At 36.9% G+C, this 27,733-nt stretch overlaps 1 protein-coding gene and 1 pseudogene across 5 annotated transcripts in view; both read right to left on the bottom strand.

The window, feature by feature from the left end:
- LOC124834569 (uncharacterized) overlaps window positions 1-24,572 on the bottom strand; it is a 52,629-nt gene extending 28,057 nt beyond the window's left edge. For all 5 annotated transcript variants that reach the window (XM_088116763.1, XM_088116764.1, XM_088116762.1 and 2 more), the window contains exons 1-10: window positions 24,494-24,572; window positions 24,086-24,236; window positions 23,739-23,817; window positions 20,114-20,256; window positions 19,392-19,582; window positions 18,923-19,065; window positions 18,538-18,807; window positions 6,844-6,993; window positions 5,936-6,190; window positions 5,666-5,806 (exon numbers count right to left, since the gene is read on the bottom strand). In XM_088116763.1, coding sequence (XP_087972889.1) covers window positions 5,666-5,806; window positions 5,936-6,190; window positions 6,844-6,993; window positions 18,538-18,807; window positions 18,923-19,065; window positions 19,392-19,582; window positions 20,114-20,256; window positions 23,739-23,768 — 1,323 coding nt within the window. In that variant the 5' untranslated portion in view covers window positions 23,769-23,817; window positions 24,086-24,236; window positions 24,494-24,572. The remainder of the gene's footprint in view (window positions 1-5,665; window positions 5,807-5,935; window positions 6,191-6,843; window positions 6,994-18,537; window positions 18,808-18,922; window positions 19,066-19,391; window positions 19,583-20,113; window positions 20,257-23,738; window positions 23,818-24,085; window positions 24,237-24,493) is intronic.
- Window positions 15,960-17,063, bottom strand: LOC148198042 (uncharacterized; annotated as a pseudogene).
- Window positions 24,573-27,733: the final 3,161 nt, after the last annotated feature.

Raw genomic sequence — 27,733 nt, forward strand, 5'->3', positions numbered from 1 at the left:
CGTTGTTCCAATTCTTCAGCAGGAGTGGAAGCAGGAGGTAATATATCATTAAAGTCATGAAGAAGGGCATGAATTTTACCCAAATATCTGCCATGGGACCAGGATTGCGCGGACCAATAACAGTTAATAGGTCCTGACAAACACCATAAAGACGCTGAGTGTCATTGGTGTATAACAACTTCGCTTGTGCCCATACTTCTGAACATGTTTCATAGGATCGAAACATTTGTTTCAGTGAGGAGTGAATGGTGGACTTTATAACAATACATAACTGAGCATCAATTTTCATCCAGCGGGAAGTGTCATCTATGGGAGCAATAGTCACATTTTGAGTAAGATGATCTAAGTACCCCTGACTCTTCAACCAAAGTTTGATGTCGGACGCCCATGTTGCATAATTTGTGCCATCTAACTTGTCAATGGACAAGTGTACATTCACATAATTGGTATATATTGAGGATCAGAAGATGAGCCACCAAGAGGTGTTTGTAGACGAGGAAGACGCCATAGAGAGGGAAACCCTAAAAATTCAAAGTGCTGATTGACGCAACGACCACAGATCCGGAAAGAGGGCGAGGAGGCGATCACGGCGGTGCTGATCGGCGGCGGAAAGCTCCGGCGACGCGCCGGCACGCGCGGCGGCAGCGGCGAATCTTGCGGCGGCGCGTGGCGGCGCGTGGGTGCTCCGATCGCCGCGATCTTCGTGCGACGGTGGTCGCCCGGCCGAGACGATCCCGATGGTGTGGTCGCCGGTCGATTCTGGAACTCCGGCGGCGGCGGCGGCGACGGCGGCGGCGGCGGCGACGGCGGCTGCGACGGCGGCGGCGGTGACGACGGCGACAGTGATAGGTGCCGGAGACCGTGGAGTTGACTGGAACTATTCCTGTGCTCTAGATACCATATGAGAAATAGAGAAGATTGGGAGAAAATATCCCTTGTGTGTTTAGCATACACATAGGGTAGTTTATTTATATTGTAAGATATGGGCCAATGCCCTAATACAGAATAGACTAAGCCCAAATAACAAAAACACACATCTTAATATCTAACAATACCAATTGAAGAGAATCAAGTGTTAGATTCCTATAAGGAAATTTTCCAGAATTTAGAAGGGCTACCACCAAAAAGGCATCATGATCACACCATTCATCTTTTGGAAGGATCTTCAATTCCCAACTTTAGACCTTACAAATATTCTCACCAACAGAAAAATGAAATAGAGAAATTGATTGCTGAAATGTCAAAAACTGCCATCATTCGTCCAAGCATGAGCCCATATTCAAGCCACATAATCTTAGTAGGGAAAAAGGATGGTGGGTGGAGATTTTGTGTGGACTATAAGGTCTTAAATAAGTTGACCATCCCCAATAAATTTCCAATTCCAATTATTGAGGAGTTATGGGACGAGTTAACTAGTGCCACCATCTTCTCTAAGTTGGACCTTAAATTTGGCTACCACCATATTAGAATGAAGGAAGGAGACACTGAGAAAACAGCTTCTAGGACTCATGAAGGTCACTATGAGTTCCTTGTCATGCCTTAAGAGCGTACAAATGCTCCAGCTACTTTTCAATCCTTAATGAATGATTTTCTAAGGCCTTTACTACGAAAATTTGTCCCAGTATTCTTTGACGACATTTTGGTCTACAATTCGTCATTGGAGCTGCACCTTCAGCATTTATCCTAAGTTTTACATCACCTATGTGAGCATCACTTATAGGTCAACAAAAAGAAGTGCAGGGGTGTCAGTTGACCCTAAGAAGATAGAAGCCATGTGAAAGTGGCCAACTGCAAAAGATGTCACTGCCTTACATGAATTTTTAGGCCTCACAGGTTATTACAAGAGGTTTGTGCAAGATTATGGAAAAATTGCCAAACCTTTGACGCAATGATAGAGGATTAAAAGTATATGTAAGAAAGAATAAAGGCGGGAAGCAGAGAGTTCAGTTAGCAGTTAGTTAGAGGTATAGGGGAGTATAAATAAAGAGTTAGTTGTAAAGGGCGGGATTCATTCTTAATTCTTTGTTTGTTGAGTTTACTGGAACTTAGTCCAGTAGAGGGAGGTTTGGCTTCCTTGAGTGTTTTCGATACAATTCTATTCTTCAATTCATTGAATAAGACGAGGCTATTCATTATGTTTGAGTTTGTTCTGTGTGAATCATACGTGTTATTGACTTCTTGATTAAAGAAGTCCATCACACAACTATTGGGGAAGGATGCATTGCAATGGACTGAGGAGGCTCGACAAGCTTTTACTATCTTAAAGGACGTAGTGTCACGTTTACCAACCTTGGCTATTGCAGATTTTTCCATGCCCTTTGTGGTTGAGAAGGATGCCTCAAGCAAGGGATTGGGTGTTGTTCTCCTTCAAGATGGTAGGCCCTTAGCCTTTTGGAGTCAAGCTTTGTCAAAACGAGCCCAAAACAAATTAGTTTATGAAAGGGAATTGATGTTCGTTGGGTGGGCATTGCATGAATGGAAGCATAATTTGTTGGGGGCACATTTCATGATTGTAACAGATCAAAAAAGTTTGAAATTTTTGATTGAGCATAAACTTTTGACAGAAGAGCAATTCAAATGGGCATCTAAATTGATTGGATTTGATTTTGAAATCTGATATAGACCTAGCAAAGAAGAACATTGTGGTTGATGCATCATCCGGATCTGTGCTTATTTTAGCAGCATCTCTATTTTGAAGCCCCAAGAATGAGAAGGTTGGGAAGAAGAGATGAGAAAAGATATCGAATTGAGTGGTATCACGACACATTTGTTGGTAGATCCTACTGCCCATCCTCTTTGATATTAGAAAAGGAAGACTGTACTACCAAGATAAATTAGTATTGTCAAGTAATTCTTCCAGAATTCCTACAATTATTAAGGAGTTGCATAAAACACCTATGGAAGGACATAGTAACTATTTTCATACTATTAAGTGAGTCGACGGGTGTTCTATACTGGGAGGGCATGAGGAAAGACATCAAAACTTTTGTTATGCAGTGTGAAGTCTGTCAGAGAAATAAAACAGAGACCTTGGCCCCTGCTGGGTTATTGCAACCCCTACCAATTCCAACACAGGTCACTCACACACTCGCACAGATAAGGAACACTGAAACACTGGAAATTTACTGAATATACTGCTGTTATTGAATAGAAAATACTGCACCAAAGATAACAACCAATAACCGGGAGCAGGATCTCCGTCAATTACCTGAGAGCATAACCTCTCTTACAAATCTCACACATAAAACATATCTTTAACCCTAGACTCTAACTTTATTTATACTAATCACTCTCTCCCGAAAAGGTAAAGAATCATAGTAATTATGCCTATTTATTAAGATTATTGGGTAAGAATATCTTCACCCTTATTTACTATATTTAATTTATATTTAATAATATCCTGAGATACGACCTTAAATTCTAATAAATTTCCCGCCCATCCTAACTGCTGTGTCAGTTAGGATGCTCCTCCCCACTGACACAGCAATTAGGATGGGCGGGAAATTTATTAGAATTTAAGGGCTTATATCAGGATATTATTAAATATAAATTAAATATAGTAAATAAGGGTGAAGATATTCTTACCCAATAATCTTAATAAATAGGCATAATTACTATGATTCTTTACCTTTTCGTGAGAGAGTGATTAGTATAAATAAAGTTAGAGTCTAGGGTTAAAGATATGTTTTATGTGTGAGATTTGTAAGAGAGGTTATGCTCTCAGGTAACTGACGGAGATCCTGCTCCCAGTTATTGGTTGTTATCTTTGGTGCAGTATTTTCTATTCAATAACAGCTGTATATTCAGTAAATTTCCAGTGTTCCTTATCTGTGCGAGTGTGTGAGTCAGCCTACTGGTTACGACCCAAACTCAGGTATGTAACAGGTCTAGTTAGACATCTCAATGGATTTTATTGGAGGTCTTTTTTGAGGTGGTGGACAGACTCACGAAGTACCCTCATTTTTTTTGCTTTATCTCATCCTTATTCAACAATGGAGGTGGCTCAACTTTTTGTAAAGGAAGTTGTCAGATGGATTTCCTTCATCCATTGCTTCAGATAGAGACAGGGTTTTTCTGAGCCAATTTTGGAAGCAGATTTTCAAACAAGCAGGCACTAAACTGAAGTACAGCATGGCTTATCACTCACAATCAAATGGCCAAACGGAGGCTATGAATCGTTGTCTCAGAACCTATTTAAGGTGCATGATAGACACTCAACTAAAACAGTGGCCCACTTGGCTACCTTGGGCTAAGTTTTGATTCAACACCAACTACAGCGCCAGTTCCCATATGACACCATTCAAGGCTTTATATGGATGTGATCCTCCTCTCATTTTGAAAGGCACAACAACCCATCCAAGGTGGAAAGTGTTAATCAAATGCAGGCAGCAAGGGATGACATATTGAAAAAGTTGAAAGAGAATGCACAAAGCCCAAGAGATAAATAAGCTTCAAGCTAACAAACATAGGAGGGTTTTCTTAAGGATTCAATATAGATTTAAATCCCTAGCACGAAAACCAAATGAAAAATTAAGTCCACGCTATTATGGACCTTATCAAGTAGTGGAACAAGTTGGGAAGGTTGCTTAGAAATTACTCCTACCAGAACACAATCGCATCCAGCCTATCTTTTACGTGTCTTTACTCAAACCAGCCATGAGTTCAGTGCCCTCCCCTTAACCTTTACCCCTATGCTATCTGAAAAATATATGTTGGAAGTTACTCCAGAAAAGTTGTTGGATAAGTAATGTTGGAAGTCCCACATCGACTAGAGATAAGGCCAATTTATAATATATAAGTAGGTGCAAACCTCACCTTACAAGCTAGACTTGTGGGGTTGAGTTAGGTTAAAGTTCACTTCTTAACATGGGATCAAAGTCAGGTTAGAACCTATTCTAGCTATATTTGTTGTTTGTTGGACATATTGTTCCACCCACTATCGGGTCATTATCGGACCACCCATTAATGTCTAGTCTCACGCTCGAGATGTATATACCTCGACGTGAGGGAAGTGTGTTGGAAGTCTCGCATCGACTATTGATAAGACCAATTTATAATATATAAGTGGGTGCAAACCTCACCTTACAAACCGGTTTTGTGAGATTGAGTTAGATTTAAAGTCTACGTCATAACAAGTAAAAATGGAGCTGGTGAAATGGAAGTCTTACCAAAATGGCAACAACTTCTCAAGAGTGAAAATAGCTGGGAATCTGTAGAAGTCATCACCATAGAATTTCTAGACTTTCACCTTGAGAAAAAGGTGAAACTTCAAGGGCAGGATATTGATAGGTTCAATGGCGAATTCTATACTAGGAGAAATAAATAAAGGAGGCGGTTATAACCTCCTACAGTGAGTTAATATTATATCGGTGTGTTGCCGAGCTGTGTTAACAAGCTGATTAGAAGCAGAAAGCATAACCTCCTACGGTTGTAACCTTGTAAAACAAACTATTATAAGTAGTATGTGTGTTGTTGTTAGTTTCATTTTGTTGGAGTTTAAGAGAAAAACGGGTGGGAGAGTTTAGGTCCTCTCAAAAGACCTGTCTGTTTGAAACAGCTGGTGTTGTATCCCTGTGACATCGACAGTATAAGAAAATCCTCAATAACATCATCCCAAGAACCTATCTTGGATCTTTCTGGAATTATGGGCGCTCTATCAATTTACCTTTATTTGTCCACTAACAAGAAGGAGCTTCATTTCAGTGTTTAAAATCTTGATATGGTCCAAGTGTCCTGAAATTCTGGATTGCTGGCATTCATCAATTATTATCGCTTTCCATGGAATGCATCTTAGTTCATGTAAGTCCTGTATATCAAATTCAAAAATAATGAGCACAAAAAGAAAATTAGTAGTTTTTACTTTCAAACTTCTTATAGAATTCAAAATTGTTTCTGAAGTCACTTATCAGATGAAACTTCAGATATAAGAAAATACCTCAACAACAATATCAGAAGATGACAACAGTATTTGAAATAATATACCATTTTCTTCACTGTAAAACTCTAATGCCCTGATGCCACTCCGTACATCTCTATTTCCCTTGTAAACTACGAGATTGGCAGATGGTGCCAAATGTAAGAACTCTGCTTCCCATACAGAGAGGGCAGTAGAAGTTGAGATGATGAGAAAAGGCCTCTTGCTATTGCAATTCAAAGATAATACAAACAAAATCACTTTTATAATGCGCTCCTGCAAATGTAGTTTAACAATGAAAATCAGGCATTCTAATAATATGCATAATAATGTTATTGCAACCTACACACTTCTTAGACATTTTGAAAACAAATGCAATATTATACTTATAAAAGGTCTTCTCATCAACATTGCAATTTTCTGTAACAATTTTCACCATAAGCATGCACCAAAGCAATAATAGCCATCATGTTTGGTTGATGAGTGAATATGAATTTTTTTTCCTCCCCTCTCCCTCTGGATTGTGCTTGTCCATTTTAATATCCTATATTTGTGCACATATCATACAGAATATCTTCAAACCCTAGGAAGCATACTAAATTGTATGCAAACTACAGATCACATGTCCTTATCTTCCACAGATGTTTGTTCCTTGTGTTTCCATTTTCTTGACAAAATCATTGTTTTCATCATTTCTTATACAAATATAAAACAGGGTAGCCTTTTTACAATTACTTGTGAAAATAGAAAACATTTTCTCAACTAAAACAGACCCTAAAAGACTGACTCACATAGCTTTTTGGATTCATGTTATTTAAATGAAGTACTACAAACACGATCAATTTCATTTAATAAAGATGAATTCGAACAGCTAAGACATGAAGTCACTATATAACAACAAAACTAGAGTATAAGGAGAAAAAATTGACCTGGTCAATTTGATCATCTACAATAAGAGCATTTTGGCCTTTGTACCAACACATGCGAAGCTTGTTCACATAACTCAAATATTGGTTATAAAGTCCTGGTGAATCTCCAAACGGCAACACTGACAATTCGACAATGAAAGTTTTTGTCTCCTGCAGTGTCAAACAAACTGCTCATTGTAGAAACATACTTTTAGCATAAATTTAGGACATGTTTCATAAAGGCAGTCAGTGGGATAATAAAAGTCGAGATTTTGATTTTTGAATCAGAAGTATCGTCTCCATCATAGGTTTAATTCTAATCATAAATTACTCGAATATCCAACTACATGTGTTTTCCAACTTGACTTGTGGTGATTTATCTGATGCGACAATCTCAAATAGCACCAGGAAGCAACAATCTCAAACAAGTGAAAATAACAATTTTACAATATAACACTTTACCATCCCTACCATTTGACTATGGACATACATAGCTGTCGTGTAAAATGATACAGAACCACCCCTTAAAAGCTTAGAAGAAAATGAAAGGAAGGAAATGAACACTGATGTATATTATTCTGATAACAAAAACAGGAAATAGAAGGATAACAAATCCCACCCAGAGCTACGCTCCTCTCTAGAGCAACATAAAACGGTTCCTCTCCACTCTTAACCAAAATCCCATCCTCCCCCACCGTTCAACAAAAACTGAATACAAATAGAATCTCTCTATTCCCTTCCTGATTTCTCTCTCCTCTAACTACCTGCCAACTCAGCCCTTGGATTCTTCTTTCTCACCTATACTTTTCCCCACCGTGTCTTGGTACCTTCGTGGGCTAGAGACTGAGGAAGCCCACTCATTTTCCAGGCCTCGTCAATACCCTCCACTTGAAGAATTGTCTTGTCCTCAAGACTCAGTTTTGGAAATTGACTTCTAATTGTGTTAGATATATTATATCTTTTAGTTAGTTAGTTATTATTTTCTCATTTGTATTTTGGGCTTAGCCCATATTTCTTTTATTATAAATAGATAACCCTATGTGTGTATTTAACACAAGGGGATATTCTCTCCCAATCTTCTCTATTTCTCATATGGTATCTAGAGCACAGGAATAGTTCCAGTCAACTCCACGGTCTCCGGCACCCATCACTGCCGCCGTCGCCGCCGCCGCCGCCGCCGCCGGAGTTCCAGAATCGACCGGCGACCACACCATCGGAATCGCCTCGGCCGGGCGACCACCGTCGTACGAAGATCGCGGCGAACGGACCTCCCACGCGCCTCCACGCGCCGCCGCAAGAGTCGCCGCTGCCGCCGCTGCCGCCGCGCGTGCCGGCGCGTCGCCGGAGCTTTCCGCCGCCGATCAGCACCGCCGTGATCGCCTCCTCGCCCTCTTTCTGGATCTGTGGTCGTTGCGTCAATCGGAGTACTTTGGATTTTTAGGGTTTCTCCTTCTCTATGGCGTCTTCAAACACCTCTGTTGGTGGCTCATCTTCTGATCCTTCAATATATACCAATTATGTGAATGTACACTTGTCCATTGACAAGTTAGATGGCACAAATTATGCAACATGGGCGTCCGACATCAAACTTTGGTTGAAGAGTCAAGGGTACTTAGATCATCTTACTCAAAATGTGACTACTGCTCCCATAGACACTTCCCGCTGGATGAAAATTGATGCTCAGTTATGCATTGTTATAAAGTCCACCATTCACTCCTCACTGAAACAAATGTTTCGATCCTATGAAACATGTTCAGAAGTATGGGCACAAGCGAAGTTGTTATACACAAATGACACTCAGCGTCTTTATGGTGTTTGTCAGGACCTATTAACTGTTATCGGTCCGCGCAATCCTGGTCCTATGGCAGAATATTTGGGTAAAATTCATGCCCTTCTTCATGACTTTAATGATATATTACCCCCTGCTTCCACTCCTGCTGAAGAATTGGAACAACGATCAAAGTTCTTCATGTTGCTGGCATTATACGGACTCTCTGATGATGTTTCTCATGTCCGTGATCAGATTTTGGGTTCTCCTGTTATACCCAACTTTACTTCTACTTGTTCTGCTCTTTTGCGTATACCGAGCAAACCCGTCATTGAGACATCCCCTCATACTGATGATTCCTCTGTTATGGCTACTCAACGTGATGATCGAAGTCGGTCTCGCAAGCCAAGTAAAGGACGTCTCAAATGTGACCATTGTGGCAAGTTAGGCCACAAAATTGATAGATGTTATGCTCTCCATGGACGTCCTCCTCGACCTGTAGCAATGGCAAATTCTGATCCACCTCCCCGATCACCGTCTGCAGACCATCCTACTTCATCTAATATCGTAGACAAACCTGCAATCTTCAACGAATTTCTCAAATGGTATGAGGATCATCAGCACTCTGGTTCCACTACCTCTGCATCTGTTGCACGTACAGGTACACCTTTTGTTGGTCTAACTCACTCCCTCGGACCTTGGGTCCTTGACTCAGGCGCCACCGATCATATCACTGGTAACAAGTCCTTGTTTTCTTCCTTGTCATGTCCGAATAATTTACCCTCAGTAACAATGGCTGATGGGTCTAGAGTCTCATCTCATGGTATTGGTACTATTAATATTTTTCCATCCATATCCATTGATCATGTACTTTATGTCCCTGGGTCTCCCTTCAACTTATTGTCCATTAGTCGTTTAACTCGTACTCTTAATTGTGTTATTTCATTTACTAAAGATTCTGTTTGGTTGCAGGACCGGAGTTCGAAACACATGATTGGCACAGGATGTGAGTCTCATGGCCTTTATCATCTCCGCCCTTCTCCACATGTTGGCGTTGTCATGGAGTCACCATCCCTTCTTCATGCTCAGTTCGGTCATCCCAGTCTTGCCAAACTACAACAACTTGTCCCGAGGTTGTCCACATTATCAAGTTTGTCGTGTGAGTCTTGTCAGTTAGGGAAGCATACTCGTAGTTCCTTTCCTCGTAGTGTCTCACAACGGGCGTCGTCTCCTTTTTCATTGGTTCATTCTGACATTTGGGGACCTAGTCGTGTTAAGTCCATTTTAGGTTTTCAGTATTTTGTTACCTTTATTGATGACTATTCCAGATGTACTTGGTTGTTTTTAATGAAGAATCGTTCTGAGTTGTTTTCTATTTTTCAATCTTTTTTCAATGAAATAAAAACACAGTTTGGGGTTTCTATTCGAAATTTACGTAGTGATAATGGCCGTGAATACCTTTCTCAACCGTTTAAACAGTTTATGGCTTCTCATGGCATTCTTCACCAAACCTCATGTGCTTATACCCCTCAACAAAATGGGGTGGCTGAGCGCAAGAATAGACACCTTATTGAAACAACTCGTACACTTCTTATTCATGGTCAAGTACCCTCACGTTTTTGGGGTGATGCAGTTCTCACAGCATGTTATCTTATCAACCGCATGCCATCTTCCGTCCTAGATAACAAAATCCCTCATTCTATCTTATTTCCTCAAGATCCTCTGCATCCATTACCTCTTCGAGTTTTTGGGTCTACATGTTTTGTTCATGATTTTAGTCCTGGTCTTGATAAGTTATCTCCTAGGTCTCACAAATGTGTCTTCTTAGGATTTCCACGGTCACAAAAGGGCTATAAGTGTTTTTCCCCTTCCCTCAATCGTCATTTTATCTCTGCTGATGTCACTTTTGATGAGTCTTCTTTTTACTTTTCACATCTATCTTCTAGTTCTGTACCTCTCCCTGCTACTGTTGATATTCCTCTTATATGTGATCCTCCTGGTGATGCTCCACCCATTTTGTCTTTTCCTTCTTTAGACTCTCATTCACCACAGGATCATCCTTCACCTCCACCCCTTCAGGTTTATAGTCGCCGTAATCGTCTCCCTCATGACTCACTTCCGGTGCCGCCTCATGTGTCTCCTCCGGCTCCAGCAACTGAGTCTGACTTGCCTATTGCCCTCCGTAAAGGTATACGCTCTACCCGTAACCCTTCTCCCCATTATACTGTTCTTAATTACCACAGATTATCTCCATCTTTTTATACTTGTCTCTCATCAATTTCTTCTGTGTCAATTCCCAAATCTGTGAGTGATGCCTTAACTCATCCTGGTTGGCGTCAAGCTATGCTGGATGAATTAAGTGCTTTACAGGAAAATGGAACTTGGGAGCTGGTCCAATTACCATCTGGAAAGTCTGTTGTTGGTTGCAGGTGGGTGTATGCTATCAAGGTTGGTCCTGATGGCACGATTGATCGTCTGAAAGCTCGATTGGTTGCCAAAGGCTACACACAGATTTTTGGTTTGGATTATGGTGACACTTTTTCTCCAGTGGCAAAAATGACCTCTGTTCGCCTCTTCATTGCCATGGCCGCTCTTCGACAATGGCCTCTTTACCAACTTGATGTCAAAAATGCTTTCCTCAATGGTGATTTGCATGAAGAAATTTATATGGAGCAACCGCCTGGCTTTGTTGCTCAGGGGGAGTCATCTGGATTGGTATGTCGTCTTCGCAAATCCTTATATGGCCTAAAACAGTCTCCTCGGGCCTGGTTTGGTAAATTCAGTGGTGTTGTTCAACAATTTGGTATGTCTCGCAGTGAAGCGGATCATTCAGTGTTCTATCGCCACTCGAGTGCTGGATGTATCTACTTAATAGTGTATGTCGATGATATTGTTCTCACAGGAAGCGACTATCTTGGCATCTCTCAGATGAAACAACACCTTTGTCATCATTTTCAAACCAAAGATCTTGGCAAACTCAGGTACTTTTTGGGTATTGAAGTAGCACAATCAAATGATGGTATTGTCATATCTCAGAGGAAGTATGCGTTAGACATCTTGGAAGAAACAGGGTTAATGAATTGTAAATCTGTTGAGACACCTATGGACCCTAACATCAAACTCCTACCAAATCAGGGGGAGCCTTTCTCAGATCCTGAACGGTACAGAAGACTAGTTGGTAAATTAAACTATCTTACTGTTACGCGTCCTGACATTTCCTTCGCAGTTAGTGTGGTGAGTCAATTTCTAAACTCCCCATGTGAAGACCATTGGGATGCAGTTGTTCGCATACTGAAGTATATTAAAAGATCACCTGGAAAAGGTTTGTTATATGGCCCTAACAAAGATACAAAAATTGTTTGTTATTCAGATGCTGATTGGGCTGGTTCCCCTTCTGATAGGAGGTCTACTTCTGGGTATTGTGTCTCTATTGGTAGCAACCTGATATCTTGGAAAAGTAAGAAGCAAAGTGTTGTGGCAAGGTCCAGTGCAGAAGCAGAATATAGAGCTATGGCATCAGCTACTTGCGAGCTTGTGTGGCTTAAACAATTGCTTAGTGAATTGAAATTTGGAGATGTCACTCACATGACACTTATATGTGATAATCAAGCAGCTCTCCATATTAGCTCTAACCCTGTCTTCCATGAGAGAACCAAACACATTGAAGTTGATTGTCACATATAAGTGTCATTTAGTTAGTTAGTTATTATTTTCTCATTTGTATTTTGGGCTTAGCCCATATTTCTTTTATTATAAATAGATAACCCTATGTGTGTATTTAACACAAGGGGATATTCTCTCCCAATCTTCTCTATTTCTCATAAATTGAAACTTCATCTTCCCACGTAGCCTCCTCTGCCGTCTTCCCCTTCCAACAGATGAGCCATTGATTCATTTCTCCCTTCTTCATAACACTGTGGGAAGCTAGAACAGACATAGGTTCAATTATTTCAGCACACCCTCATCCTCTAAACCAGTGGGTAATTCTTCCAATGTCTTCTAGTTCTGCACCGCTTTCTTGAGAAGGGACACATGAAACACACGATGTATCCTTGAAGATGGAGGCAACTTTAAACAATAAGCAACCTCACCTATCCTTTCCAGAATTTCAAAAGGACCACAATACCTAGCACTCAATTTTGGGCATTCTCCTATATCAAAGTTGCTATCTGTTTGGTTTTTATCAGCTTGTGCCTTCATTCTGTCTTGAGCTCTCAACAAGTGATTCATTGGTTGCTTTAGAGCCTCATCTCAATCCACTAACTCCCTCTACACTGCTTCCACTCTTACTTCCCCCGGAACACTCTGCCCAATTAGGGGAGGCTTACGTCCGTCCGTACACCACTCCGAATGGGGTAGTACCTATTGAATCATGATATGTCGTGTTCAACCAATATTGTGCCCAAGGAAGCCATAAAGCCCACCCTTTTGGTTGGTCAGTTATGAAACAACGTAAGTATGTTTCCAGACATCAATTAATTACCTCAGTTTGGCCATTTGACCAGGGGTACTCATTGGCAATATCGTTCCTTGCATCCTGAAAAATTCTTTCCAAAACCCACTCATAAATATTGAATCCCTATCACTTACAATAGAATTTGGAAGGCCATGGAATCTCACCACCTCTCTTACAAAAATTTATGCTATCCCCCTATCTCTATAAGGGTGTTTTAGAGGCACAAAATGGTTGTACTTTGTTAATCTGTCCACAACTATCATAATGGCTTCAAACCCTCTTGACCTAGGTAAGTCAGTTATGAAATCAAACCTAATGTCCTCCCAAATTCTTTCTGGAATTGGAAGTGGATGCAACAATCCTCCGAGAGATGTCACCATATATTTTTGGCGTTGGCATGTGTCACAAGATCAAACAAACTTCAATACATCATGTTTCATTCCCCTCAAATATAAGTTGGCCACCACATGCCTATAGGTTCTATAAAACCCTAAGTACCCTGCTTGTGGGGTTGCATGGAACTCCTCTAATAACTTAGGAATCCATGAGGACTTTTAAGCAATAATAGCACTCCTTGCTTGCACGTAAATCCAAGATAACGCTTTTGTTCCCCTTTGTGACTCTCTGATTATTTTTTTCCATTTAATATCGTCATGCACCACAGCTATTAAAGCCTGATAATCCAACCAAACAGGAACATAAATCATACTATTCAATTCCCATCCTTCTTTTCTCCTCGAGAAAGCATATGCACCTTTGTTCTCTGGTCCTGGTTCATAAATAATCTCAAAATTGTACCTTAATATATTAGCCACCCAATTTTATTGATCCCCAATAGTTATCCTTTGCTATAAAATAGTTGCTTCAAGCTTTTTTGATCGAAAAATACCTTAAATGTCCTCCTAACAAGTAAGGCCTCCAATGTTGGATAGCTAGAGCCACTTCCATTAATTCCTTCTCATATGCAGACTTAGATAAGTTTCTTGACCCCAAGACTTTGCTATAGTAAGCCACTGGTTGGCAATTTTACATTAGAATGGCTCCGATTCCAGTCTAGGAACCCACACGCTCCTTTCTCAAAATCTGGTAGCCTTAATATCAATGCAACTATAATTTTTTTTCTTCTACTCTTCAAATGCTCTTTAGGCACTTCCAATCCACAAGAAACCATCTTTCTTTGTTAATTCCGTGAGGGGCTTTGCAATAATCTTTGATAAACTTTCAATAGTACCCTGTGAGGCCTAAGAACCCACACGCTCCTTTCACATTTTTTGGTACAGGCCAATCAAGCACACTACTAATTTTGGATAGATCGACTTATACCCCTTCAATTGAAATCAAATGCCCAAGATATTCAACACTATCCAATCCAAACTTTCATTTCTCTTTATTAGCAAATAATTGATGTTGCCTCAGTATTCCCAAAACAGTAGTCAAATGTTGCCTATATTCCTCCCATCCCTTGCTATATGAGTACGTCATCAAACAATACCAATACTTTGTTTCACAAAAAAGATCTAAACACTTCATTCAATAGGGATTGAAAGTAGAAGGAGCATTCATTAGCCCAATGGGCAATACGAGATATTCATAATGTCCTTCATTGGTTCTAAGTGCAATTTTGGGAATATCATCAACTTTCATACACACCTGGTGATACCCAAGTTTCAAATTCAGCTTAGAGAAGTGCTTTGCCCTATGTAGCTCATCCAATAATTCTTCAATAACTGGTATAGGAAATTTATCAAGGATTGTAGCTTTATTCAAGGCTTTGTAATCCACACACATTCTCCATTAGTTGTTCTTCTTCTTCATCAATATCACCAAGATTGAATATGCACTCTGACTGTACAGAATGTTCCCATTCTCCATCAACTCACGAACCTGCCTTTCAATCTCATTTTTGTGATGATAAGGGTTGGAAATCCCACATCGATTAGAGATAAGGTCAATTTATGGAATATAAGTGGATGCAAACCTCATCTTACAAGCTAGTTTTGTAAGGTTGAGTTAGGCTTAAAGTCCACTTCTTAACATGGTATCAGAGCCAAGTTAGAGTCTATCCTAGCAAGATTTGTGTTGTTGGACATATTCCACCCGTTATCGGATCGCTATCAGACCACCCATTAATGTCTAGTCCCACACTCGAGATATATATACCTCACCATGAAGGGAGTGTATTGGAAGTCTCGACCAAAGATAAGACCAATTTATGGTATATAAGTGAGTGTAAAAAACCTCATCTTACAAGCCGGTTTTGTAAGGTTGAGTTAGGCTTAAAGTTCACTTCTTAACAATAAAGTCTTACATTAATCGGTTCTTGATTGACACCCTCATAACACTTCAAAACTTTCGCTAATGCCTTCAGTTAGTTTCCTGTAAGTTCCCTCTTTGTTGAACCTTAATTCTCTCTCGACATACCGCAAAGAGACGCAAGTAATAGTTCTCCTCGAGGTACTGCTTTTAACACTTTGGTTCCTTGAGATGTTTCTATCTTCATGGTTCTTTTTTTTCCAATCAACAACCATTTCGCCCAAAGAAACAAACCATGACATGCCCAAAATCATATTAATGTGCTCTAAGTCAAACAAATAGGCATCTACCATAAAATCCCAACCTTCTATTTCAATTTTAATTTTGCAACACACTACCAACGTTTTTGACTTGTGCCCATCTCACATCAATATTTGAATACTCTTAGTGGTCTCCCACTACCAACCGATTGCCTTGACCAATCTTCTTGAAATAAAGTTATGTGGAGCTCCACTGTCAACCAAAATAAACAAAGGCAATTCATGTACCCTTCCTTCAAATTAAGAGTTTGAGGTGATTTTGTTTTCTTAGCTCCTAGGCTAAGTAAACTCACCATCGATGTCTCCATCTTCAACCACACCTAACACATTTTCTCCATCATCGCATTCCATTTGGATTTCATCACCCACTAATATGACTTGTAGTTGTTTAACGGGGCATTGGTGCATAGGGTTGTAAGGTCTACCCCATTTAAAACACAATCATCTCTTTCGCCTATCCAACAAGTCCTGATAGGCTGGGTGCTTTGTTCCTCTATCCATAGGCCCACTTCTATTATTTTCCCCTAGTTCTTTTGTTGTGCTTAGGCCAGGCCCATTAACCCCTCCACCAGTCCCCTAGGTTTTGGGAATGATGCACCCTGAAATATTTGAACCAGCCTTGTAACTCGAATAGCCTCCCGTATGTGTTTCATCTTTCACATGCCATACTTTGTTCTTATTCGAAAACTCCATATCAATGGCTCTTGCTACATTCATCATTCTTCACTTCGTAAGTGGGCTTACAACATGCAAACTTCTTATTAGGGCCCTAATTTCCTCATGCAAATTGTGAATAAAGTAAGCAAAGTATTGTTCATCATGTAATTTGGGCGCTTGAGCCACTAAACATTCAAATCTTGTGTATGTGCTCTTCTATACTCCCTATTTGCCACAGTGACGTCAACTGCTCAAATACACTTCCCTCACCCAAACCTCCATATCTTTCAATCAATTCTTTCTTCAAATCCTCCCAAGTTAAATCATCATAATCATTTAATAATGTGTTGAAGAAATGAATCGTGGCCCCCTCCATTCACAATTGAGCAAGATTCACCCTCACTGCCTAACTGGTTTCTTGAAACCTAAAATAGATTTCAGCTCTAGTGATCCAATCGACAAGATCTTCTCCATTGAACCTAGGTAGGTAGTTCAATCTTTTCATTGATTGTCTAAATTCATCCAACGCCTCTCCTTCTAAGGACTTCAAGTCACTTCCACCACTAGATGACTCCTTCTTAGGCCTAACAGAGTTCTCTCCCTCCACATGAGGCATTTTCTACCAGCTACAAGTCATCAATTCCACTAACTTCAATTGGTTTATTGCAACCTCTTTACGCATTGTCTCTATCGTTGATTGGTTTTGAATTGCTTTGAATCGTATCTCCTCCATGACAGCTCTCATTCATTCCAATTCTCCCTCAACAAGCTCAACCCTAGCATCCATGGCTACTGTATTTTTCGGTTCCCCTGTTTTCACCTTTCCTTTTTCTTTGGTGGCATTCACTGGCAAAATGTGATCTAACAGGTTGGACCAAATGATACATAACCACACCTTAAAAGCTTAGAAGAAAAAGAAAGGAAGGAAATGAACACTAATGTATGTATTATTCTGTTAACAAAAACAGGAAATAAAAGGATAACAAATCCCACCCAGAGCTACGCTCCTCTCTAGAGCAACACAAAAACGGTTCCTCTCCTCCCTCAACCAAAATCCCATCCTCCCCAACATTCAGCAAAAACTGAATACAAATAAAATCTCTTTATTCCCCTCCTGATTTCTCTATCCTCTAACTACCTGCCAACTCAGCCCTTGGATTCTTTGTTCTGACGTATACTTTTTCCCATCGTGTCTTGGTACCTTCATGGGCTACAGACTGAGGAAGCCCACTCATTGTCTAGGCCTCATCATAAAACAACCATTGTTTTTTTTTTCATTCACATGGTAACCAATCAACTTTTTAAATAGTCCTAATAACTTCAGTTGAACAATGCAACAGAAATTTTCATAACATAAAACATTACTCCAAGCTGATGATAATTCCACATTTTGCAGGTTACAAAACTATGCTATCCCATTCAATTTTACCTACAAGCACATTTATAGAGAATTAAAAAACCAGTTCAGATTAAAATAAGTTATATTAGGAAGTAAAAGACATTATGCTTCCCGACACTAATATCATTCTTCAGACTTTTCAGGAGTGTAAAAAATGCAGCTTGTTGTAATTAGAAGAAAATCTTCCTAATTAGAGAAAAATTTTCAGTATATTTTTTCCTTATTTCCTTTTTCTGGAAGATTAGATTGTTACAAATAAGAATGTAATAGACATGGCTGTTAATAATAAAAATCATTCTCTTTTTAATATGGTGTCCGAGTCATTATTGAGACCTTTCCTAGTAAAATTTGATGTTGGTTGGACATATTCCTAATAGTGTATTAGAAATCTTACATATACTAGAGATAAAGTCAATTTATAATATAGTATATAAATAGGTGCAAACCTTACCTTACAAGCCAGTTTTACGGAGTTAAGTTAGACTTAAAATCCACTTCTTACCCAGCTAGTTAAAACTTCACATTAAAAACTTGACTCTCAAAGCTAGTAAAAAATGGCACTGTAATAAATACCATAAATTAAATTTTGTACTGGTTTTTTAATTCTCTATAAATGAGCTTGTAGGTAAAATTAAATGGGATAGCATAATTTTGTAACCTGCAAAATAAGTTATATCAGAAAGTAAAAGACATTATGCTTCCCGACACTAACATCGTTCTTCAGACTTTTCAGAAGTGTAAGAAGTGCAGCTAGTTAAAAACTTCATATTAAAAACTTAACTGTCAAATGTAGTAAAAAATGGCACTGTAATATATACCATAAAATTAAATTTTGTATATCATTTTAAACTAAAAGAAGCACCTCATTGTCTTCAAAATGCCTTTTTGACAGTTTATCAACTCCCTTTCGACGACTTTCATAATCACGAATGAGTTTCCTGCCTTTCGCTGATGTCAAAAACGAAGCATCTTGTAACTCCCATGTGGCATTATCATAACCAAGACCGGTCCATTTGACAAGCCACTCATAACAGCAAATTGAATCATTGTCACCATGCCCACCAAAATTCACAATTTCTCTTTTAAGGAGTAAGCGGTGAGGTATACTCCAATCTCTTTTCCACCAGCTAACCTGATAACTCGGCAACCAAAGAAGAAATTATTTTCATGGATAATTCCAAAGGGAGTGCAGAATAACAAAACAAAGAACCATTGGTGGTCCAAAGAATGTGAAAGGGTAACTGAACCTGCGGTTTACTTTTAAACTTGGCCAAGAGCTTAGGAGCCTCAAGAAGCATTGTTGATTCTGTAATCCAGCGGTTGTGAGCATGAGCAAGACCTTGATATTTGACAAAGTACTCCCTTTGCATCACTAGCAACATGCTACTTACTATCAAACATCATGTCATGCATTATCTAATATACATCCATGAATAAGAAATCTAGATGAAGTACAAAGAGTAAACTCCCATTGTAGTCCCTGATATTGTAGTGTCCATTACATTGGTCCCTGACTTTCTCAAACATCATTCAGTTAGTCTTTTATCTTGCAAATAGAAAGTGTGAAAAGGATTGAAGTAATTTACTTTTTGTAAATCTAGCAGTAAGAGTGAGTATTCTTTGAAGTTAATGATTAAATTGACCAATGCTTTCAATCTCAAAGACTAAAATGGGAGGTCTACCTGTGACCAAACAGGGGAATTTTATAGACCATACCTTTATTATTTGAAACCACTTCTCTAGAATCCAAGATGGATTTCACTCCTTCAGAAACAGAATGCACGCCAAACTCTATTTTTTTCTTAGTGCACCAGATACAATGCCAAAACCTCAAAGGAATGCACTTCAGAGGAGGATCCACACAAGAGGGGTGGTACCTCTTCTGGCATCCTTTTCCAGAGCAACATCTAAAATATCGTTCCACATTGATAAACAAAAGCGATTGATAACAAAAAAATGTATTAATTTACAGTGCTTAAGTCCATCTTAAACAAATACATATACACAAAAAAAATTTACTTGCTACATAGACAAGTGGAAGTATAAAAGCAATTATTTCAGGAGATGCTCGTTGTGTTGTGGTACTGATATCCTTAGAGGATAAATACATATTTAGTCTTAGTAAAGTTAGTCAACATGTCAACGAGGTGGCAACGTGTGACATGGGTGACACATGATATCTACATGACTACCATGTACCAAATGTTATTCTATTATCCAAGGAAAATTTTCAATTTTTATTTCAGCCCCCAAAAAACTTCAAATTTTCCTTTTAGTCCCCATTCAAGAAATAAAGAACAGCAGAAGTTACAGAGGAAAAAGCAGGAAATGAGTTTCCACATAGCAAAACACTTGTGACGGCAGAAGAGAGAACAATAGAGATATAAAAAGGTGAAAACAGCCTAATCTACATTTAAAGGTGAAATATGGAAACTCACAAAAGTACTCCACCACCGAAGCAATTGGAACATACAACTTCCTTGCCACCTTTTTTATTTTTCATATGAAGATTTGCTTGAGCATTATTTTGATACTCTTTAGCCAATCCCGCAATGCACCCAGAACGGACATCCCCTCCATCCTAGCAAGATGTATGAGTCAAATCAATACAACCACTAACAAGTAATTATGTATGTCAAGACAGACTGCTATTATTGATCCAATTAAAGCCATTATATATATGTTTTGAATATAAGAAGTTAGTTAAAATAGATGGAATAGTGATGAGTTAGTTAGTTGAGGTTTTTGTCATATATATATATATATATATATATATATATATATATATAGAGAGAGAGAGAGAGAGAGAGAGAGAGAGAAGGGGAATTGTTAGCAATCAAGAACTGAAATGAGAAAGAGAAAGACTTTTTATTGAATAAGATGAAGAGAACAAGAAATAGAGAGCACTTCCTCCATATGAGGTAATGGTTTCATTACAATTTTGTCTTGAAAAGGCATCTTGGAAGGTATTTATGAACTACCTTTGGCCTCTACAACAACGTAATGTGTGTCAGGTTTCACCTTGAAACTGTCGTAACAATCAAAGAAAAGATGATTTACCAAGATGGATGAATTATAGGCTCTCATACCATGTCAAATCTCCTCTTATAATCAATTGCAATTAAGTTAAATTACCCAATAGATATATAAGTTAAACTCCAGGAATTGAGGCACCCGAAATGGGACTTTTAAGTATAGCAGAACAGTCCCCACGATCAAGGTTAAAGGACAACAGTGGTACTGATTGTCCTTCTAGCATCAATGTTTTGACCTCAAACCCGTAGACATCATTGGGGTCATCCAAAATAATATACCCTTTGGTGTTCAATGGCTCCATAACAAGTCCTGAAAAATCACTTCAATGGGTTAAGGGAGCATGGCATTTTTGTTATGTCCTTAATCTTGACTCTAAACAAATGTGAAACTCTCGGTTATAACAGAGCAGATTTCTCCTTCAACAAAGAGTTAATGTTCAATCAACAAATGAACCTATCAACCTCTCTCCTATTCATCTACCCTATATTTATATTTAACTACCACTTAACCAACAAACTCATTAATATTCTAAATATCTTAATTAACTTTTTCCTTATACCATAACAGTCCACTCTTGTAAAAATCAACCTTGTGGTCGATTGTGGAAGCTAGATTTTGCAGCTCAGCTTCATCACCTTGATCTTCATTTGACCTCCTAAAAGTATTTTTATGCTTTCATACCATAGTAATGGGAACCCAACAGCCATTCCATGCAAGCAAAAGTCCAAAAGCTAAGGTGGTGATAAGGATGAGGATGGGTCCTGTATAACATGAATTACTTTGACTGCCTTTGAACCTTCATTTTTCCTTAACTCCATTGTCAACCTATCATCCACAGACGCATCGAAGTTTAATGCTAAAGGTTCACCCAGCAAGCAAAAATTTCAAGATTCTAACAGCATTTATGTTCACCTTCACGATTGAATCTAGGTTCAACAAGTAACAATACTTGTATGGAAATCTGAATTTTGAACACAATATGCTTGTTTGCATCTATCCCTTTAACTTCTTTCACGATCAACTCTACTGTTGGGTTACCAAGAAAATGGTCTTCTTAGCCCAAAATCTTCACTTTATTTTCCTGACGTTTCTGCCTCCTAATTGATGCATCAACTTTGTCCTCCATCATAATCTTTGTTTCTCTTGACAAATTTACTTCATCAATTTTGATTTCCTCTTTTCCTTGCTAATTTTGTTTCATCAACTTTGGTTTCTTCTCTCCCATGAAGGATGTGATTCTTGAACATTGAACAACTCTACAATTTCAAGAATTTGTAATCCATCAAAGGTGGATTGCATGTCCAAGAACTAGCTGCTACTTCAATGCATTCTAACCCAGTTCATGCTATATTTGTCTTGTTCAGTCATATGAGGATCCCGCTCTTCATTCAATATCTTTTGTTGCATGTGGTTTAGCTTTAAATTGTTGGTCGTCTCTTTCGATTATTGGAGTCTCCTTTTCTTTGATGCAAGCTTTGTCAGATTTCATCTTCAAATCAATTGACATTAAGTGGAGTTACCCAACAGATACATAAGATGCACCCTAAGAATTGAGACAAGCAACGTGGGACTTTCCAGCACCCGCTCCACATATGCTTGTCAAACCAAATGAGCCTTACCAAAATAGACAATTACTAAAATGTGATACATTCTCTAATATCATGTTGAATTTCATTTTAAAACCAAATGGGCATTAAGCTAAGTTGCACTCCAAGAAATACGGCACAAGATGTTAGACTTCCCAATGATTCTCATCAAAGTGTTGTCTTGGTTCAAGAAAGATATGGCTACCATAGCTATCTTTGAATCATTTTATCAAATTTGTGTAAAAGGATTCTCACTCTAAATTTGGATTCCCTTGGCACCAATAATAAAACCAAAGCATTGTCCCACCATCCACGCTCATCAATGCATATTTCAACTTATGGATTGAAGGAATTTCTTGTCCCTCAGAATTTTTCAGCCGTGCAAATCCTCCCAATTGGGTCTACCCCACAATGATGACAACTTCACCTTGGCCCAAATTTGTGCTTCCTCCTTCCTCCTTCCTCCATCTTTGACATTGTCTATCCCTCCAGATCCGAAAAGTTAATCTAGTTGTTAGAAACCAAGAATTGAAATAAGAGAGAAAATAAAGATTTCTATTGACTGGGATGAAAAGATTGAGAAACAAGAGAATACTCTCTTCTACCAAGGTTTCCCCTTCATAGAGGATATCTTCTTTCACAAATAACTAAATGTCAGTATATCAATACTCATATCTCCCTTTCTGGTATCCTTCTTCACTTGTATATACCAAATTAACACCTCAACCAACAAACTCATTAATAGTCTAACTATCTTAACTAAACAATATCTTGCCAAGATACTTTTCATAAGCATATATCTAGAGTGTTTGTATTTTGCTGCTTAACTTTATACATTTGAACCATACTCCCAAATTTTGTCACTATTGTAAAATTGTCTTTTACCAGCTAACTGCTTTCCTACATTTCATTTCATTTTAGCTCTTTGTACTTCACATTTTATTCAATAGGCCATTTCACTTCACTCCATTACATGATAATTACTATTATTGTTTATTTATTTAAAATAAGGGTTAAATATGTTTTTAGTTCCTAAACTTTGACATGAAATTAAAATTCATTGTTATCCCAAACCTTAGTACTTGGTCTTCAATCCTAAAAATGAATAGATATAATCCTTATAATCCAACTGAAATAAATCTTTTGAAAGTGTCAAAGGACGTTTTAAATTGATCGTTTGTGTTGTTTATAATGCCTAACACATTCCAACCTAAATGTTAGTCTAAAACACTGATAAAACGAGAATTAATGTGCTTGAGTTTCTATTCACTTTTCAAATTTAGCAAATAAGATGGATCACGTTTAAAATATAAATAAATTCTAATTTTTCATTCAAGGAACTAAAAACATATTTAACCCTTAAAATAAATTATCTAAGACACGTCACTTTCCCATGAAAATAAAGTAGTCTACAAAATGCCAAATGAATTCCAAAACCTACTTCATCCATAACAAGAGTGTGATCGCTCATGTCAAAGACAGCAGTCCGGTTCTCTGGAGAAGTATCTGTCACGGACTACCTGAAACATTAAAGGAGAAGAATTGGTAAAGTCTATTCTAAAGGGTCGTATAATATGCATAACCTCTAAAAAAATAATCCGGAACCCAAACTAGGTTCTTCTAACTTAATTTATTTACAGATAAAGTACCATCTTTTAAAACAAAGAGCACCACGAGACCTACCTTATAAAAATTCATTTTTTTAACTTAGTAAGACGACGAAAACAGCTCATAAGCAAGAAAATAAAATCGGAAGTTCAAAATAGTTTGTAGTACAAGTTTTCTTACATGAGTTTGTTACCTCTTAGGTCACAGTGATTTCAGGTGAACAAAACAGAACAATCCCCCGAAACCCTACATGTGTAATAACCCTCACGTTACTGTGATCACAAGCACCTTTTGGTATATACTACGAGCCTGTTCAGAGTAAACAAATAAACTGCAAAATAAAGTAATTAATCAACTACAGCTATTCCACCTTAAACTGCAAAAATGTGAGAAATGAAAATGCGGCATTCACCAATGTTTAGCTAACTACTGTTAAAGAGTGATTTTTATCAACATCAACGAAGTAGAAAAACCCTGCGCATTTACTGTATAGAGTTAAAAAGAAAATAACAAAAATGCATGCGGAGGAATAACGGCGAGGAAGAAGAACATGGCCCTTTGCCATGCTTCACATGTGTTTTCTCTCACCGTGAAATCACACGCAAACCCTGGATGTTAATCACGGTGAAGAAGTCGATGCAGAAGTGACAGAAGGAATTGAAATCAAATTTAAAAATGAGGTATTTTTATTTATTATATAATAATTTATATTAAAATATATCTACATTTTATTTACAAGGCTTAATTACCTACTTAGTCCCCATGTTAAGAGGTGAATTGCTGTTTAGTACCCGGTTTTAAAAGTGTAGACATTAGGTCCCAAAGTTGTGAAAATTGTATCAGTATCAATTGAGTCCCTTCCGTTAAGTGGATAATAACGAAGTTAACTTTCGTCTCACGTGGCAAAGGAATCTGCGTTTTTTATTCTCTCTCTTCTGCCTTTTCCTGAAATCTCTCCAACTTTTTCTCTCTTTTCCTTTACCTTTGACCCAATGCGTTTTTTATTCTCTCTCTTTTTAACTAACGTTCTCATATTTCACAGCCTTCGATGTGGATCTGGATGAAATCCCAGCCTAGCAGCAAGCTCTTGAGCACGCCTAACATAATACAATTAAACTGCAAAAGGGTGAAATATCATGTGAGTTTTTCTATTGTGGCGACGACTACTTTCCACGTATACTATATACCACATACAATGACACAGCCGCATAGCTTTTGTAGGATTTGTCCGCTTACCAGAGACTTAAAATAAATTGCCTAATAATTATATTCTCATTATTGATGAATATCGTTTAATAGATTTAATAAACTTGTTATTCAATCCATAAAAGATTAAGTTGGAGTTTAGATAGATTTAACTTGACTGAAAAAAACTCAATTCAATATACTTAGATTAGATTAAATCGTGGAGTTTTTTTAATATTTACTATAAATACTTTACGTTTTCAAAAATAATAATAATAATAATTTAAACGTTTCCTTTTAACGACACGCTGTATTTTAATAATTAATGTGTCAATTTATTTAAATGATAAAAAAGTTAAAAAAATTATAAAATTATATTTATATAATTTTTTTATCTGTAGTTAATTATGTTTTTACAGTAAATTATTACTTTCATATTTATAATTAAAAATAATAAAATATTTTTTTGTAAGGAATATTATTTTATAGAAGATACAAATTCAATGGAAATTTTAATATCAAGTAGATTTCTTCTATTAAAGAAAATGACGATATACATCATAAAAATATAGTTACAATAAAAATGCACTTACGCATTTCGATTTCAGCAAATAGAAAAGCATATGATCCTTATGACACGGCTTTGCAATTTATTATAAACTGCCTATGGAAATAACAAAAATTTTAAATACACACAGCTCAAAATATATTTTTATTAAAAATATCTCTTAAAAATAATTAAAAAAAAATCCTTTTACAAAAGATAAAAATAAGCTTAGTAAAAAATAAGTATACTTTAGTTTGTTTTGGATGCTTTTTTATTATTGCTTTCCATAAAAAACTTTCTATCATAGGCAATATTAGTAATTTAAGACTTTGTATTTTCCTTTAATGCATTAATTATTTCATTTGTTTCTTGATGAACAATAATAAAAGGGTCCCCACCAAAAACCCTCTCCACTATAAATTTTATTACAATATGCCCTTCCTGTCAGAGAATTTCCGGTGGCAGCGCCGCCACCACCAACAGTGCCTCCTCTCCTACCACCACCACCTTGCTTGTGGGACCAAGAGCTTGCTGCTAGGCTGAGATTTCATCCAGATCCACAACGAAGCTGTGAAATATCAGAAAGTTAGTTAAAAAGAGAGAGAATAAAAAACGCATTGGGGTCAAAGGTAAAGAAAAAGAGAGAAAAAGTTGGAGAGATTTCAGGAAAAGGCAGAAGAGAGAGAATAAAAAACGCAGATTCCTTTGCCACGTGAGACGAAAGTTAACTCCGTTATTATCCACTTAACGGAAGGGACTCAATTGATACAATTTTCACAACTTTGGGACCTAATGTCTACACTTTTAAAACCGGGTACTAAACAGCAATTCACCTTTTAACATGGGGACTAAGTAGGTAATTAAGCCTATTTATTTATATTTTTATGTTTTAGGATGGAAATTATTTATAAATTTATTGTAATTAATCTTATTTAATATATTTTTTAATATATAATCAGATTAACATGTTTAATTTTACGCTGATTTTCAATAAAATTTTATTATTTTTAATTTTGAAAAAAAATGGATTAAAGCAATTGTTAATATTATTGTATATGTTATATATATATATATATATATATATATATATATATATATATATATTTAAAAAATAATATATTCTTTTAATGTAATTAAAAACGTTAATTGATTTATATCTTTCATTTTTATAATTATTTTTAAAATCCAATACATTATCATATTTCAAAGTTTTTAAGATTTGAATTTTTTCAAATGTTAAAAAAGTGTATACTAATAATTTTAATAGGAACACTTTTTATTAATAAATATTTTTAATCTGTATCAATATTTTTTCATTAGTTTCGATGATGTATATTTTCATTAATAATATAAGCATCGTCTAGATTCTTTTTCATTATTATAGATTTAAGAATTAAAACTATTTTCATTATTAACTACTTACCTTTTTCTGTTCATAACTTTTTTTCATTATTATAGATTTAAGGATCATAATTATTTTCATTATTAACTACTTATCTTTCTCTGCTCATAACTCTTTTTATAATGAAATTAAAATTTCATTTCTTCTTTTTGTTAGAGTTTTAAACAGGGTAATTCATATGTTTTAGTTGAAGTATCTATGTATTTCTATATAAAATAAAAAGTTAAATATATAAAATATTATTAAAGATAAATATATAAAAAATGAAGAAAAGTAATAAATTTTGATTCTGGTTGTAGAAAATAAACTTGATCGTAAAGTTATATTTAAAAATCTTAAGTTTCTTTTTATTTTATTTTTATTCTTTAGTGAATATTTAAATTTAATTTTTAAATTTCAATCTCTTTATAGATATGTAAAATTTATTATTTTAAATCATACACTTAATCAAAATTTGGGATATAAGCTTATTAATATAAAAAGAAAAATTATTTATATAATAAAAATTTATGAGAATATTAGGTTTAAAATTATTAAGTTAAAATATATTTTAATAAAAAACAATTATAATTTGATAAGACGGGAAGACAGGCCATGCATTGACGCGTTTATTAATTTGTACGGGAGTGGGAATTTGAAAGAAGATGAAAAGACTGCACCTTTGTACTTTAAAACGGTGATGTTACGTAATGAA

This window comes from Vigna umbellata, chromosome 5 (assembly GCF_029865625.1).
Source record: "Vigna umbellata cultivar VRB3 chromosome 5, Vumbellata_1.0, whole genome shotgun sequence".
In the NCBI taxonomy this organism is placed as follows: Eukaryota; Viridiplantae; Streptophyta; class Magnoliopsida; order Fabales; family Fabaceae; genus Vigna; species Vigna umbellata.